At 42.1% G+C, this 16,346-nt stretch overlaps 1 protein-coding gene across 1 annotated transcript; it reads left to right on the top strand.

Moving 5' to 3' along the window:
- The first annotated feature begins 1,618 nt into the window (after nucleotides 1–1,618).
- LOC100665585 (procathepsin L-like) lies at nucleotides 1,619–5,443 on the top strand. Its single transcript, XM_003407739.4, has 7 exons — nucleotides 1,619–1,873; nucleotides 2,149–2,271; nucleotides 2,377–2,523; nucleotides 2,933–3,157; nucleotides 3,670–3,835; nucleotides 4,512–4,626; nucleotides 5,117–5,443. The coding sequence occupies exons 1-7, from the start codon at nucleotides 1,748–1,750 to the stop codon at nucleotides 5,214–5,216; spliced, it is 1,002 nt and encodes a 333-aa protein (XP_003407787.1). The 5' UTR covers nucleotides 1,619–1,747; the 3' UTR covers nucleotides 5,217–5,443.
- Nucleotides 5,444–16,346: the final 10,903 nt, after the last annotated feature.

The raw sequence follows: 16,346 nt of genomic DNA, 5'->3' as shown, positions 1-16,346 counted from the left end.
GAGCCGGTTGGGCCTGGCTGCAACCCGGCGTTTTAAACGCTGAGCAGGTAGTCCGAGACCACAACCGCTTGTCTCAGTGACCCGGATACCTGCTTGTGCTGACTGCACCTGCGCCTGAGCCAGCTGCAACCTGTGCAGGTGAGCGCCCTGGCTGGGGCCGGGCCCCGCGAGGGCAGGGCGAGGAGGGACCGCCGTAGAGACCCCGGCTAGGCCGCCGGGGCGACCCCAGGATGGAGCGTCTGCCCGGGGCTGGCGAGGTCGGGTTCAGACTGAGCTCTGCTGGCCCTGCCGGGTTTGAAGGGGAGGCGGTTCGGGGGCCTGGGATGGCTGAGCCCACCTGGGCGAGTCCTAAAGCGAGCAGGGTCCCGAAGCCAGGGTGCCCCTAGGCTTCACCGTGCCTCTGCTGGACCGAGCAGCTTGACCTCGTGGGCTAAGGTTTGAGAGACTGAGTGGGGATGCTGGTGGCACAAACCCAAGTGTGGGGACAGCGGAATTGGTGCGGGCACCCTTCCCCGCTTTCCTGGGAAAGGACTTCAGAAAGGTTTCAATTCCAGAAGTGGACATTGGAAGAAACTATCACTGAACTGTCACAAATAAGTCTCTTTCCATTCCTACAGCACTTGTCGGTCTGCTAGTCATTTGGTGGCTGAATCAAATACCTCCACCCTGTAATAGGTAACTCATAGCGACCCTATAGGACAGAGTAGCACTGCCCCATAGAGTTTCCAAGGAGCACCTGGCGGATTCGAACTGCTGACCCTTTGGTTAGCAGCCGTAGCACTTAACCATTAAGCCACCAGGGTTTCCTATGAGTCGGAATCGACTCCAGGGCACTGGGCTTGAGCTGTTTTTTCTCCATGCAGGCCCTTAGCCTTCTTTCACAGTCTTTGCATAAATAACCCACTGTGGTTAAATCAATTCCAATTCATAGCGACTCTGTAGGATAGGTAGAGCTGACCCCATAGGATTTCCAAGGCTGTCAATCAGAAGCAGATTGCCACGTCATTCCAAAACCAAACCTGTTCCCAAGAGGCGATTCAGACTCCAATAACCCTATGGGACACAGTAAACGGCTCCTACAGGGTTTCTAAAGCTGTAAATCTTTACAGAAGCAGGCTGCACATCTTTCTCCTACTGAGCCGCTTGGTGGGTTGAAACTGCTGACCTTTCAGTTAGCAGCCAAGTATTAACCACTGTGCCATCAGGGCTACTTCTTTGCATAAATATTTGGTGTCTTAGTTATCTAGTGCTGCTATAACAGAAATACCACAAGTGGATGGCTTTAATAAACAAATTTATTTTAGGGGGCTAGAGGTCTAAATTCAGAGCGCTTACTTTGAGGAGAAGGCTTTCTGTCTCTGAAAGGTCTGGAGAAAGGTCCATGTTCCTTCAGCTTCTGCGTCCTGATTTCTTGGAGATTTCCACATGTCTTGGCATCTGCCTTACCCAATCTCTCTTCTGCTTGCTCCTTTCATGTCCTTTATCATACACCCTACACTAATCCTGCCTCATTAACATAACAAAGACAACCCATTCCCAAATGGGGTTATAACCACAGGCATAGAGCTTAGAATTTACAACACATATTTTGGGGGGACACAGCTCAATCCATAACACTTGGGAAGATAATTTAAACGTTTTCACTTCACCTTGGTGGCTGTAACTTTTCAGGAGGGAGTAAGATGGGTTTTGAAAACAAATAGTTACTCAGATGTTCATTTCTTTTCCCTTCCTAGGTTTTTGAAACATGAACCTTTCACTCTTTCTGGCTGCCCTTTGCTTGGGTATAGCCTCAGCTGCTCCAAAATTTGATCAAAGTTTAGATGCGCAATGGAACCAGTGGAGGTCAACGTACAAGAAAGTATATGCTGTGGTTGGTATCATCTGAAACTGTCCGGAGGGGTCCCAGAGACAATGGTCCCTGCTTGTTGGGAGTTCGGAGCCAGATGGGAGCTTCTAGGGGCCAGCTCTTCCAAGGCTGAACTTCATGGTGCCGGTTCCTGAGTGCAGTGCGGGCGTGGACAGGTCCAGCACTCAGAGGCACAGATCTGTCTTTGGCTGTGGTTTCTCTTCCATCTGCTGATCCACTTGGTGAGGAGGGTTGGGTTTTAAGGGGAATTAAAGACAATCTGTTATGTTTGCCTCTAGAATGAAGAAGACTGGAGGAGAGCAGTATGGGAGAAGAATATGAAGATGATTGAACGGCACAATCAGGAGTACAGCCAAGGAAAACATGGCTTCACCATGGCCATGAATGCCTTTGGGGACAAGGTGAGTGTGGCATTTATTGATGGCTTAATTCTGTACTTCATCTCCTCAGTATTTTAACAAAATACTCTCTTGCTTTTTCAACATTTTACTTACTTTTCTTTGAAGACCAATGAAGAATTCAGGCAGCTGATGAACGGCTTTCAAAGCCAGAAACACAAGAAGGGGAAGCTGTTCTATGAACCTGTCTTTGGTCATATCCCCACATCTGTGGATTGGACTCAGAAAGGCTATGTGACTCCTGTGAAGGATCAGGTATGTCATGATTCAGACTCAGATCTATCTCGAGTAAAAAATAGAAAAGCCAAAAAGGAATTGACCTCTTTGCTACTCAGCGGAGAGACATGCAGTTCACTTTTTTTTTTTTTCTTGAGAGCGTTCAGATTTATGGGCTGTTGTCAGTCTTTGAAGGAGCCCTAGTGGCACAGTGGTTAAGCGCTCGACTGCTAAATGAAAGGTCAGTGGTTCAAACCCACCAGCTGCTCCAGAGGAGAAAGATGTGGCAGTCTGCTTTCGTAAGGATTACAGCCTTGGAAACCCTATGGGGCAGTTCTGCTCTGTTCTATTGGGTCCCTAAGATTAGGAATTGACTCGATGACAATGGGTTTGGGTGAGTCTTTCTGTTTGTCTTGTAAACTGACAACTTTTAAAATTACCTTTTCAGGGTCAGTGTGGTTCTTGTTGGGCTTTTAGTGCAACTGGTGCCCTGGAAGGACAGATGTTCCGGAAAACTGGCAAACTTGTCTCACTCAGTGAGCAGAACCTGGTGGACTGCTCTTGGCGTGAAGGCAATGAAGGCTGCAATGGTGGCCTGATGGATAATGCTTTCCAGTATGTTAAGGACAACGGAGGCCTTGATTCAGAGGAGTCCTATCCATATACTGCAACAGTACGTGAAGCTCCTTATCTGGTTGTCATCCCAGCTCTTTGGAAAGCTGAACAATTTCTAGGATAAGATGCCTTATTCAGCATTCACATTTCAGATAGTAGACTTTATATCTGCAGCTGCGAACTGTCACCATAAATTACTAGCCTTTGCACAGTTCTCTGATTAGACAGTTAACCTATAGCTAGCAGTTCTTTCATGTTACATGGAGAATGAATTTCTCCACAGGGAGAAACAAAAGCCATAGCCATACTTGGAGTCCAGGTTGGTCTTAGGGTAACACATACCTCCCCCTTCACTAAATTCTTTCTGGACCATGTCACTGAGGAGACACCAGGTGAATTTGCAATTTCAAACCAACCAATTATATTTTACTACCTGGGCTACTTTATAACAAGGTTGACTTGGAAATCATTAAGCTGCAGACTGCTGAGTCCTGGGGTCCTAGAACTCATCTTCATCAAAAGGTGGGTGGCAGTTATTGCTCGCGTCTCTTTCCTCTTTACTTATAAAAGGACACGCAGGACTGTCGCTACAATCCCAAGTATTCAGCTGCCAACGACACTGGCTTCGTGGACATCCCTCCGCAGGAGAAGGCACTGATGAAAGCAGTGGCAACCGTGGGTCCTATCTCTGTTGCTATTGACGCAGGCCAGGTTTCCTTCCAGTTCTACAGTTCTGGTAAGCATCTTTCTTGTTGTTGCAGACATTAGGCAGAAAAATCGGAAAGCTACCATTTTATAGTTGTTAGATCTATAGAATTTTCCCAAAGGGTTTTACTCCTGTAATTAAAACCTTTTGGCTAAAGTATTTTTGTGTTCTGTGCTGTTTCCTTAAGGGATCCTGGTGGCACAGTGGTTAAGTGCTCAGCTGCTAACCGAAAGGTGTGCAATTCAAACCCAGCAGCTGCTCCACCGGAGAAAGATGTGGCAGTCTGCTTCCCTAAAGGCTACACAGCCTTGGAAACACTATGGGGCAGTTCTACTCTATCCTATAGGGTCGCTATAAGTCAGAATCAAGTCGACAGCAGTGGGTTTGGTTTGTGTGTGTGTGTGTGTGTGTGTGTGTGTGTGTGCTGTTCCCTTAGAGTGGCATACTAGCAGTCAAATGGCAACGTTTCTAGGAGAACTCTTTTCTACCTCTTAGCAAGTTGTTTAAAGAAGGGATTGCACTAATTTGTATTTTTGCTAGTCTTAGCTGAGTGCATAAATGCCCAGAACCTTGATAAGAATCAATCCCACCTGGAATTCTGATGTTTCCCTGCACTTAAAGATGTCTCCCTTAACGTGGCTGATAGGATGGGTTAGTGCCATGGTTCACCTAGGGCTTCTCACCCTGGCACTGATTTCTCTTCCAGGCATTTATTTCGATCCCGCATGCCGCCTCACTGTGAACCATGGCGTTCTAGCGGTTGGCTATGGCTTTGAAGGAACAGACCCAGATAAAAATAAATATTGGCTTGTCAAGAACAGGTAAAAAATGCTAAATAATTCTAATACTTATAACTGAAATTGACGAATCAGGACCTGCATACAGGTCCACAAGCCCTTCAGCCCAATTCTAAAATCCTGGAAGTCTTTCTCCCACTTAGGTGAACACAGAAATTATCAATATTTGATTATAAGATTCTGTCCCAGGCTTGCTACAGTATTAATATGGTATTTTTAATGTTACATTTCTAAATTCTGAAATACACCTGGCCGTAAGGGTCTTCTCTTTCACAGTTCTGTGAAATCAGGTCTTATTGGAGGTCAGGATATCCAAGCTATGTGCAGGTTTAGGACTCAACAGCTTATACACAATAAGCACCTGCCTACTGATTCTCTGAAGCCTGACAGATTGTCCAGAGCCGCCCAGGAGATCAGTGGCCTCTGACACACTCTACGTATTAGCTGGTATTGTTCAGGAAACTAAAATATACTCGATTCTTTGTATAACAAGGAAGTTCTACTGTTCTTTCAGCTGGGGTAAAAGTTGGGGCGCAGATGGATATATAAAGATAGCCAAAGACCGGAACAACCACTGTGGAATCGCGAGGGCAGCCAGCTACCCCACGGTGTGACCTGATGGGCCTGGATGATGAAGGATCCAGGATGGCCTTTCCGAATAATGGATTTTTGTCTTAAAACTGACCAGCCCTTATTGTCTGGGATAAAACACTTGAATCCTTGAGGATCCAAGTTGTGATTTGAATTCTGTGACATTTTCACACTGGTACAATATTACCACTACTTTAATTACAGTTTTGTAATATTGTCTCATTGCTTAAAGACTTTTGAATTTTCATTTAAAAAATGTATATAAAGTCTTATCTTTTTAAATAAAACTTATATTTCACATGCAGAGGTGGGTTTCTTTGTTTTTATGCCTTAATTTTTCATGTAGGGGAAATGTCACTGGGCTATGAAGACGTAACCGCGTGTGCCAATGGCGCACAGGGAGGAAGACGCTGGGTGGGCTCTGGATTTCTGGTTACAGATTGGTGGACGTTTTTAGCTCCTTATTGGCTCTGCCTGACCCATCTCTTGAGGGAGCAAATTTTCATAAATGATCCAGAAGGACCAAGCTAAATTGTTTTAATAAAGAAAATAGAAAATTAGAATTTATAAAAGTGAATGTATATGTGGTTTAGGTCCTTGAAAACAGCCTTAGAGATCGTCTTCATCTGGCCCAGGATAGTCATAACCCAGTCAGGTTACACGACCAAAGTCACAGCCAGTTTCTGGAGCATCTTCCCGAATTGCTGGTGAAGACCACATGGTCACCCTGCAGTCAACTAAGGACCAGACTGGTGGGTTGCCAGGGCTGTTTGGTCTTTGCTGGTAATAGCTGGAGAAATAGATTTAAGGTCCATAAGGGGAGGAAGGATAAGCTCTCACGTTTGGGGTTGGGATTCAAAAACAGTACTCTGGCTGAAGGTGGAAGAAGGTGAGAGGAATGAGGGTGAAAATCAGAGGCCAAATTTAGAACTAACTGCTTAATCCTTAAGAGTCCTTGATTGGGGTATATGGCTAAGCACTCAACTACTAACCACAGAATGCTGCGGGTTTGAACCCACCCAGAGATACACAGAAGAAAGGCCTGGTGATCTAATTCTAAAAGGTCACAGTCTTGAAAACCCTGTGAAATGCAGTTCTACTCTGCACACACAGGGTGCCCATGAGTCTGAATCAACTCAATGGCAACTAGTTACCTAATCCCTAAACTTCAAAGAAAAGAAAGGAGGAAAAACTACCTACATTCTGCAGGCTTTTGAAGTCTCATGTTTCCACTCAAGAAGAAAATACAAAGAACAGGGTGCAGAATTCACAACTGGGACCTCAGCCCACAAAGCCTCTAGTAGCCTCTGTCTGTTCAATTCCACTGGTGTTGGGCCATGTGCCATGTTGGCCCCTCAATGTGGCCTTCTCTGATAAGTGCTCAAATTTTAATCTTTGGACCTAAACTGACAAATGTCACATCTGCAGGGAAATTCGTTGGAGTTTTGTAACAATGCTAGCAAGTGTGGTAGCAGGAAAACTTAAGAGGCTTCCAAGACAAATTCTATCCTGGTTCGGACCTAGATTTGATGTTGTTAAGTGCTGTCAAGTCTGCTCTGACTCATAGTGACTCTATGTACGACAGAATAAAAAACTTTGACATCCTCACAGTCATTGCTATGTTTGAACCCATTGTTGCAGCCACTGTGTCAATCCATCTCATGGAGACTTGATACAACCAAAATTTACATAGCACCCACTATGTGCCAGTCATCACACTGCAGGAGACAGTCCCCAACCTCAAGGAGCTGGGTGCTGTTCGTGAAGCAAGGTGATCAGAGCATACTCCCAGAAGGAAGGGAAATCTGACAAGAGCACAGACGAGCCAGTCCATAAGGATAAAGGGGCATCTTAGTTGAGACTGGCAAGTCGGAGCTGGGATGAGACTTTGTGCTTGGAGAAACTGCACAAGTAATGAGTTGAAGTTCAGATGGGGCCAGATTCAGAGATGGGCTTTTGGGACACAGGGAGACCACTGGGGAGGGCAGGGGAAATGACCGTCCTGGTTATCTATAGTGTAAAACATAACCACCCCAAAAATGAACAGCTCACCAAAAAACATTATCTTTCACATTTCTTGACTTGAGCTGGACATCGAAGAGCTTTTCACATGACCGGTCATAGATGTTGGTGCTGGTCACCAGTTCAGCTCAGGTAGATGACCAGGTCACCAACATGTGACCCTTCAATGGCATGGTCTTCTCTCAGCGTGAAGGCTGGGTTCCAAAATGGAACAAATCCAGCCTAAGAAAAATGCTAACAGGCCTCAGGGACAACTGCCTTTTATGATCTAACCTTAGGTGGTACACTGATTGAAGCACTGGGCTGCTAACCAACGGGTCAGCTGTGTGAACCCACCAGTGACTCTTAGGATGAAACATGTGGCAGTCAGCTTCCGTAAAGATTACAGCCTTGGAAACTCCACGGGGCAGTTCTTCTTTGTCTTGTAAGATCGTTATGAGTAGGAATCGACTCCAAGACAATAGTTTTTGTTTTTTTTTTTTTGGTTTAGTCCCAAAATGAAACCTCTGCCAATGAGTTCAACTGGGTAGGAAGTCATCACGGACAGCCCAGATTAAGAGGAGGGACTTAGATTCCCTCTTGACTGGGGAGTGGCAAGGCTACATTGTAGAAGAACATGTAGGATGGAAGATACTATCATGGCCATCTTCAGAAGATAAAATTGGCCACATTCAGACTTGGAACTTCCTCCAAGAAAGAACTCCTTTGTGATATACCTTTCTTCACCACAACAGGCCAGCTCAGAGTGCTGTCCACAGAATCCTCGACCTACAGCCCAAGACTCTAAGGAAACTTGTAGGTGCTAAATTGAATGAAAAGTGTGAAGACCCCTCAGATGTCTAAACTATTATACAGACATGTGAAGCTCATGTAACTTGCAAAGACATTAACATTTATTTAAACTTGTAAATGTTCCAAACTGCATCTCTTGTCTAAAACATTTTTTAAAAGAATAGACATAAACAGAGCTGAAAACAAATTTTTATTTTTTTTTTAGAATGTAGAACATTTTCTTTACAAACTGTTTTGCCAATTGAGCTAGATATTCCCTGAGACCATTGTCCCCACAGCCCTCAACCCAGCTATTTGGTTCCTCAGGGAGTCTGGATGTGTCTATGGACCTTCTATGACCTTGCCCTGTACAAGTTGTGCTGGCCTCCCCAGCATTGTGTACTGTCTTACCCTTCACCAAAGTTACCACTTATCTATTGTCTACTTAGTGTTTTTCCATCTCTACCTCTCCCCTCCCTCATAACCATCAAAGCTTGTTTCTTTTTGTGTGTAAACTTTTTCACGAGTTTTTATAGTAGTGGTCTCATACAATATATGTCCTTTTGGGGTTGACTTATTTCACTCAGCATAATGCCCTCCAGATTCATCCATGTTGTGACAGGCTTCACAGATTCATCACTATTATCTTTGTGTAGTACTCCAGTGTGTGTATGTACCTTAGTTTGTTTATCCATCCATCTGCTGATGGGCACTATTATGAATAGAATTGTGTCCCCCCAAATTACCTGTCAACTTGGCTATGTCATGTTTCCCAGTATTGTATGATTGTCTACCATTTTGTCATCTGATGTGATTTCATATGTGTTGTAAATTCTATCACTATGATGTAATGAGATGATTAGTGCAGTTATATTGATGAGATCTACAAGATTAGATAGTGTTTCTTCAGACAATATCTTTTGAGATATAAAAGAGAGAAGGGAGCAGAGAGAGACACGGGGACATCATACCACCAAGAAAGCAGTGCCAGGACCACAGCGTGTCCTTTGGATATGAGGTTCCTGAGCTGAGATGCTCCCAGACCAAAGGAAGATTGATGACAAAGGCCTTCCTTCAGAGCCGACAGAGAGAAAAGCCTTCCCCTGGAGCTGACGCCCTGACTTTGGAGTTCTAGCCTACTAGACAATAAGAATAAATTTCTCTTTGTTAAAGCCATCCACTTGCAGTATTTTTGTTATAGGAGCACTAGATGACCAAGACAGGCATCTAGGTTGTTTTCATCTTTTTGCTATTGTGAACAATGCTGCAATGAACATTGGTGTGCATATGTCTACTCACGTGAAAACTCTTATTTCTCTACAATATATTCCTAGGATTGGGATTGCTGGATCATATGGTATTTCTATTCCTACCTTTCTAAGGAAGCACCACATTGTTTTCCAAAATGGTTGTACCATTTTGCATTCCCACCAGCAGTGCATAAGAGTTCCAATCTCCCCACAGCCTCTCCAACATTTCTTATTTTATGTTTTTTTGATTCATGCCAATAATGCTGGGGTGAGATGGTATCTCATTGTGGTTTTGATTTGCATTTCTCTAATGGCTAGTAATCTCAAGCATTTCCTGCTTGGATGTCTTCTTTGCTGAAGTGTCCATTTCCTTTGCCTACTTTTTAATTGGATTATTTGTCTTTTTTTTAATTATTATTTTCCTGTAGATTTTAGAGATTAGACCTTTGTCAGATTTGTCATAGCCAGAAATTTTTTCCCGGTTTGTAATTTCTCTTTTTGGTCTTTTGGTGAAGTCGTTTGATGAGCAAGTGTTTAATTTTTAGAAGATCCCAGTTATCTAGCTTATCTTCTGGAGTTTGTGTGTTGTTGGTTGTGGTTTGTATCCTGTTAATGCCATGTATTAGGGCCTTTAGCATTGATCCTATTTTTTCTTCTATGATCTTTATAGTTTTCGGTTTTATATTTACGTCTTTGATCCATTTTGAATTAGTTTTTCTGTATGGTGTGAGGTATGGATCCTGTTTCATTTTTTTGCAGACAGACACCCAGTTTTGCCAGCACCATTTGTTAAAAAGACTTTCTTTTCCCCCTTTGATGGACTTTGGAGCCTTGTCGAAAATCAAGTGACCATAGGTAGAAGGATTTACATCTGGGTTCTCAATTCTGCTCTATTGGTCAATGTATCTGTCATTGTACCAGTAGCAGGCTGTTTTGACTACTGTATCTGTACGGTAGGTTCTGAAGTCATGCAGTGCGAGTCCTCCTACTTTATTCTTCAACAGTGCTTTACTAATCCAGGGCCTCTTCCTTTTCGATATAAATTAATGATTAGTTTTTCCATCTCTTTAAAGAATTTGTTGGTATTTGGATCAGGATTGCAATGTATTAGTAGATTGCTTTGGGTAGAATTGTCATTTTCACAATGTTGAGCCTACCTATCCAAGACCATAGTATGTTCTTCCATTTATGTAGATATCTTTTGGTTTCTTGCAGTAATGTTTTGTAGTTTTCTTTGTATAGGTCTTTTACATCCCTGGTTAGATTTATTCCAAAGTGTGTGTGTGTTTTTTTTTAGGGGCTATTATAAATGGTATTGTTTTCCTGATTTCCTTTTCATCATTCTCTTTATTGGTGTATAGGAATCCAACAGATTTTTATATGTTTATCTTGTATCTGGCTACTTTGCTGAATCTTTCTATTAGTTCCAGTAGTTTTCTTGTGGAGTCTTTTGGGTTTTCTATGTATATTATCATATCATCCACATATAGGGACAGTTTTACTTCTTCATTACCAATATGGTTACTCTTTATTTCTTTTTCTTGCCTATTTCTCTAGCTAAAAGTTCTAGCAGAATGTTAAACAGGAGTGGTGATAAAGGGCATCCTAGTCTTGTTCCTGTTCTGAAGGGGAATGCTTTCAGCCTCTCTCCATTAAGAATGATGTTGGCTGTTGGTTTGGATAGATGCCCTTTATCACATTGAGGAATTTCCCTTCTGTACCTATTTTATTGAGAGTTTTTATCAGCAGTGGGTGTTGGACTTTGCCAAATGCTTTTTCTGCATCAATTGAGATGATCATGTGATTCTTTTCTTTCCTTTTATTTATGTGGTGGATTACACTGATTGATTTTCTAATGTTAACCATACTTGCATTAAAAAAAAAACCAAATCCGTTGCTGTCAAGTCAATTTTGACTCACAGTGACCCTATAGGACAGAGTAGAACTGCCCCATAGGGTTTCCAAGGAGCACCTGGTGGATTCAAACTGCTGACCCTTTGGCTAGCAGCCATAGCTTTTATCCACTATATCACCAGGGTTTCCCAACCTTGTATACCTGGTATGAATTGCAGTTGTTGGTGGTATGTTATTATTATTACTTGATATGATGCTGAATTCTGTTGGCTAAAATTTTGTTGAGAATTTTTGCATCAATATTCATAAGAGATATTGGTCTGTAATTTTCTCTTTTTGTGGTGTCTTTGCCTGTTTTTGGTATCAGTGTCATGCTGGCTTCAAAGAATGAATCTGGAAGTATCCCTTCCTTTTCTATGTTCTGAAATAGTCTGAGTAGTACTGGTGTAAGCTCTTCTCTGAATATTTGGTGGAATTCTCCACTGAAGCTATCTGAGCCAGGGTTTTTTTTTTTTTTTTTTTAACTGTACTTTATACAAAGGTTTAGAGAACAAACTAGCTTCTCATTAAACAGTTAGTACACATATTGTTCTACGACATTGGTTAACAACACCACGACACATCAACACTCTCCCTTCTCAAACATGGGTACTCTATTACCAGCTTTCCTATGCCCTCCTGCCTTCTAGTCCTTGCTCCTGGGCTGGCGTGCCCCTTTAGTCTTGTTTTGTTTTATGGGCCCGTCTAATCTTTGGATGAAGAGTGAATCTCGGAAGTGGCTTCATTACTGGGCTAAAAGAGTGTCCAGGGGCCATGCTCTTAGGGTTTCTCCAGTCTCTGTCAGGCCAGTAAGTCTGGTCTTTTTTTGTTAGTCAGAATTTTGTTCTAGGTTTTTTTCCAACTCTGTCTGGGACCCTCTATTGTGATCCCTGTCAGAGCACTCAGTGATGGTAACCAGGCACCATCTAATTGTTCTGGACTTGGTCTGGTGGAGGCCGTGGTAGTTGTGGTCCATTAGTCCTTTGGACTAGTCTTTCCTTTGTATCTTTAGTTTTCTGCATTCTCCCTTGCTTCTGAAGGGGTGAGACCAGTGGAGTACCTTAGATGGCTGCTCACAGGCTTTTAAGATCCCAGATGCTACTCACCAAAGTAGAACGTAGAACATTTTCTTTATAAACTATGTTATGTCAATTAAGCTAGATGTTCCCCGAGACCATGGTCCCCACAGTCAGGGCTTTTTTTTTGTTGGGAGTTTTTTTTTTTAATAATTTTTATTGTGCTTTAAGTGAAAGTTTACAAATCAAGTCAGTCTGTCACATATAAGCTTATATACACCTTACTACATACTCCCACTTACTCTCCCCCTAATGAGTCAGTCCGCTCCCTCCTTCCAGTCTCTCCTTTCATGACAATTTTGCCAGTTTCTATCCCTCTCTACCCTCCTATCTCCCCTCCAGACAGGAGATGCCAACACAGTCTCAAGTGTCCACCTGATACAAGTAGCTCACTCTTCGTCAGCATCTCTCTCCAATCCATTGTCCAGTCTCTTCCATGTCTGATGAGTTGTCTCCAGGAACGGTTCCTGTCCTGGGCCAACAGAAGGTTTGGGGACCATGATCGCCGGGATTCCTCTAGTCTGTTGGGAGTTTTTTAAATTGCCTTTTCAACCTCTTCACTTGTTATGGGTCTGTTCAGATTTTCAGCATCATTTTGGGTTAGTTTGGGTAGGTAATGTTTCTAGAAATTTGCCGAATTCTTCTAGGTTTTCAAATCTGTCAGAGTGTAGTTTTCGTAGTACTCTGTTATGATCCTTTTTATTTCAGTTGGATGTGTTGTAATGTCCCCCATTTCACTTCTTATGTGGGTCATTTGTGTCCTCTACTGCTTTTGTTTTGTCAGTTTGGCCAGTGGTTTGTTGATTTTGTTAATCCTCTCAAAGAACAAACTTTTGGTTTTGTTGATTCTATTGTTTTTCTATTCTCTACCTCATTTATATCTGCTCCGATCTTTATTATTTCCTGTCTTCTGGTGGCTGTGGGCTTCTTTTGCTGTTCTCTATTTGTTTGAGTTGAACTAATGTTTTGATTTTGTCCCTTTCTTCTTTTTTGATATGTGCATCTATTGCTATAAATTGACCTCTGAGCACTGCCTTTGCTGTTTCTCAAAGTTTTGGGTATAATGTGTTTTCATTCTCATTTGATTCCAGGAATTATTTGATTGCACCTTTGATTTCTTCTATTACCCAGCAGTTTTTAAGCAGGGTGTTATTCAGTGTCCATGTAATTGATTTTTTTGCCTTGCTCTTACTATTGTTAATTTCTACTTTGATGACGTTGTGATCAGAGAAGATACTTTATATTATCTCAGAGTATGGATTTTGTTGAGGGTTATTTTGTGATCTAAGATGTGGTCTATTCTGAGAACATTTCCTGTGTGTTGGAAAGAAATGTGTACTTTTCAGCTATTGGGTGCAGTGTTCTATATATATCTATGAGTTCAAGTTGGCTGATTGTGACCTTTAAATCTTCTGTATCTTTCCTGAGTTTCTTTCTAGATGTTCGGTCCTTTACCAAGAGTGGTGTGTTGAAATCTCATCCCATTACTGGGGAACTGTCAATTTCTCTTTTCAGTGGTGTTAGAGTTTGTTTTATGTATTTTGTAGCCCTGTCATTGGGTACATAGATATTTATTATGGTTATGTCTCCATGATGGGTCATCCCTTTAATCATTATATAATGTCCTTCTTTGTCTTTTATGGTAGATTTTGTTTTAAAGTCAATTTTATCTGAGATTAGTATTGCCATTCCTGTTCTTTTTTGGTAGCTCTTTGCTTGGTTTATTTTTTTCTATCCTTAGATTTTTAATAAATTTATATCTTTGTTTCTAAGATGTGTCTCTTGTAGGGAAGATATTTATGGATCCTATTTTTTTCTGTCACTCTTCGTCCCTTTATGGGTACATTTAGGCCATTTACATCCAGTGTGATTATTGATAGGTGTGAGTTTATCGCTATCATTTTGTAGCACTTTCTTTTTGGTTGTGCTGACATTTTCTTTGTTCTCTTACTCTAGGGTGCTGAATTGCTTTTGTTTGTGGATTTTTTTTTTCATTTCTTTTGTTTCTGTAGATTTTTGTGTTTATCTTAAATATGTTTTTCTTCTTTATTTTGATCAGTAGGTTTGTTAATTTTCTTTGCGGTTACCTTGAAATTTACCCTTATCTTCCCAAGTTTGAACCAGTCTGTTATTACTTGGTATCACCTTGCCTCCCTCTCCATTAGGAAGTTCTATACCTACACAGTTTATTCCCTCTTTTATTGTTCTGACTTTGTCATTTACAGATTAACCTCCCTGGTTCCCTACTGTAAGTCTTTTTAGTTTTGATTAATCCTTGAGACTTCATTTCCTAGGTTGGTATCTGGCTTGTGTGATCTTGCTTCCTAGATTTAGGCTGAAGTCTGATGTTTGTTCTCAAACTGAAGGACTCACTTTAATAATTCTTTTAAGTTTGGCTTGGTTTTTATATATTCCTTTAATTTCTGCTTATCTGGAAATGTCCTAATTTCTCCATCATATTGAATGAGTTTTACATGATGTATTATTCTTTGTTGACAATTTTTGTTATGTTACAGAGAGAATTTCTTTCTTTAAACCTCATGAACCAACCTCTGCTAGCTTCAAAGTTTTCTTCTGCAGCTTCTTCACCTCTCTCAGCTTTCAAAGAATTGAAGAGAGCTATGCCCTTGCTCTGGATTAGGCTTTGGCTTAAGAGAATGTTATGGCTGGTTTAATTTTCTATCCAGACCACTAAAATTTTCTCCATATCAGCAATAAGGCTGTCTCACATTCTTATCTTTTGTGTGTTCACTGGGGTAGCACTTTTAATTTCCTTCAAGGATTTTTCCTTTGCATTTGCAATTTGGCAAACTGTTTGGTGTAAGAGGCCTAGCTTTTGGCCTATCTCAGCTTTCAGCATGCCTTCCCCACTAAGCTTAATCATGCCTAGTTTTGATTTAAAGCGAGAGACATGCAACTCTTTGTTTCACTTGAACACTGACAGGCCACTGTAGGGTAATTAATTGGCCTAATATTAAAAAAAAAAAAAAAAATTTTTTTTTTTTTTTTTAATATTGCCATGTCTCAGGGAATAGGGAGGCTGGAGGAGAGGGAGAGAGATAGGGAAAGGCTGGTCAGTGGAGCAGCCAGAACACACAACATTTATTGACTAAGTTCATTGCTTTATATGGGCGTGATCTGTGGTGCCCCCAAACAATTACAATAATAACATCAAAGATCACTGATCACAGGTCACCCAATAGATATAATAATGAAAAAGTTTGAACTATCGTGAGAATTACCAAAATGTGACACAGAGACACGAAGTGAGCACATGATGTTGGAAAAATGGCACTGATATACTTACTCGATACACGGTTGCCACAAACCTTCGATCTGTAAAAAACGCACTATCTGCGAAGCTCGATAAAACAAGGTATGCCTGTATTGGGAAATTCCTACATGGCAGCATGCTGGGTGCTGGGTACACATGAGTGAAGCTAATAGTCCAGGTCCCTCCCTAGTGGAGCTCACATTCTCAGTGGGAGACAGCAAATCAAAGAATCACACAAATCCATGAGCAATTGTGACAAGGGCTTTAAAGTGGGAGCACAGGGGACAATCAGGGCAAAAACTGGGGACCGGACCTACCCTGGGGATCCCAGATGGTTTCCCTGAGCATGTGCTGCCTTACCCGAATTTTTGGATTTCACATGTGCTAACCTGGCAGAAGAAGGAAAGCCACCTGGGCAAGGAGGTGCTTGGTCCTCTCCACTGTCCTGGGAGGTGGGCAGGTGTGGCCTCTGCTCCCTAAATCAGTAAGCAGGGCCCAGAGAACGTGAGTGCTTGTTGCCAACCAGAACTGCCCTAGTTAAACAGCTGCCTTCTCTCCCGTCCTGAGTTCTGCCCCATGCTGTCTTTCCGCTTCAATGTCCATGCTTTGCAACCAAAAGCTTTGGTGTACATTTCCTGATTTTTTCTTTCTCCCTAATATAGCAGAGACTTCAGTAGGGAAGACAGGGTGAAGGCTCACCCTTAAACCTGTTTAACGCCTCTTCATTAGCAAAAAGATGCCAGGGATTTAGTGCTTTTCTTGTCGCTTCCAGGAAAGCCCTGCTTCCTAAGCAGCTGACAAGTTAGAGGACCTTCTGCTTGAAGCGTTCCTTCCCCCTCCCTATCGCTTCCTTGCCTTCCCACCTGT

Source organism: Loxodonta africana, chromosome 9 (assembly GCF_030014295.1).
Source record: "Loxodonta africana isolate mLoxAfr1 chromosome 9, mLoxAfr1.hap2, whole genome shotgun sequence".
Lineage (NCBI taxonomy): Eukaryota > Metazoa > Chordata > Mammalia > Proboscidea > Elephantidae > Loxodonta > Loxodonta africana.
The sequence above is the reverse complement of the archived record's forward strand: the minus strand, read 5'-3'. Positions and strand labels throughout refer to the sequence as shown.

Coding starts and splice junctions, on each gene's coding strand:
- LOC100665585 (XM_003407739.4), top strand. CDS start 1,748: ATGAACCTTTCACTCTTTCTGGCTGCCCTTTGCTTGGGTATAGCCTCA. Junction 2,272..2,376: donor TGAATGCCTTTGGGGACAAG/GTGAGTGTGGCA, acceptor TTTTCTTTGAAG/ACCAATGAAGAATTCAGGCA. Junction 3,158..3,669: donor CCTATCCATATACTGCAACA/GTACGTGAAGCT, acceptor TACTTATAAAAG/GACACGCAGGACTGTCGCTA.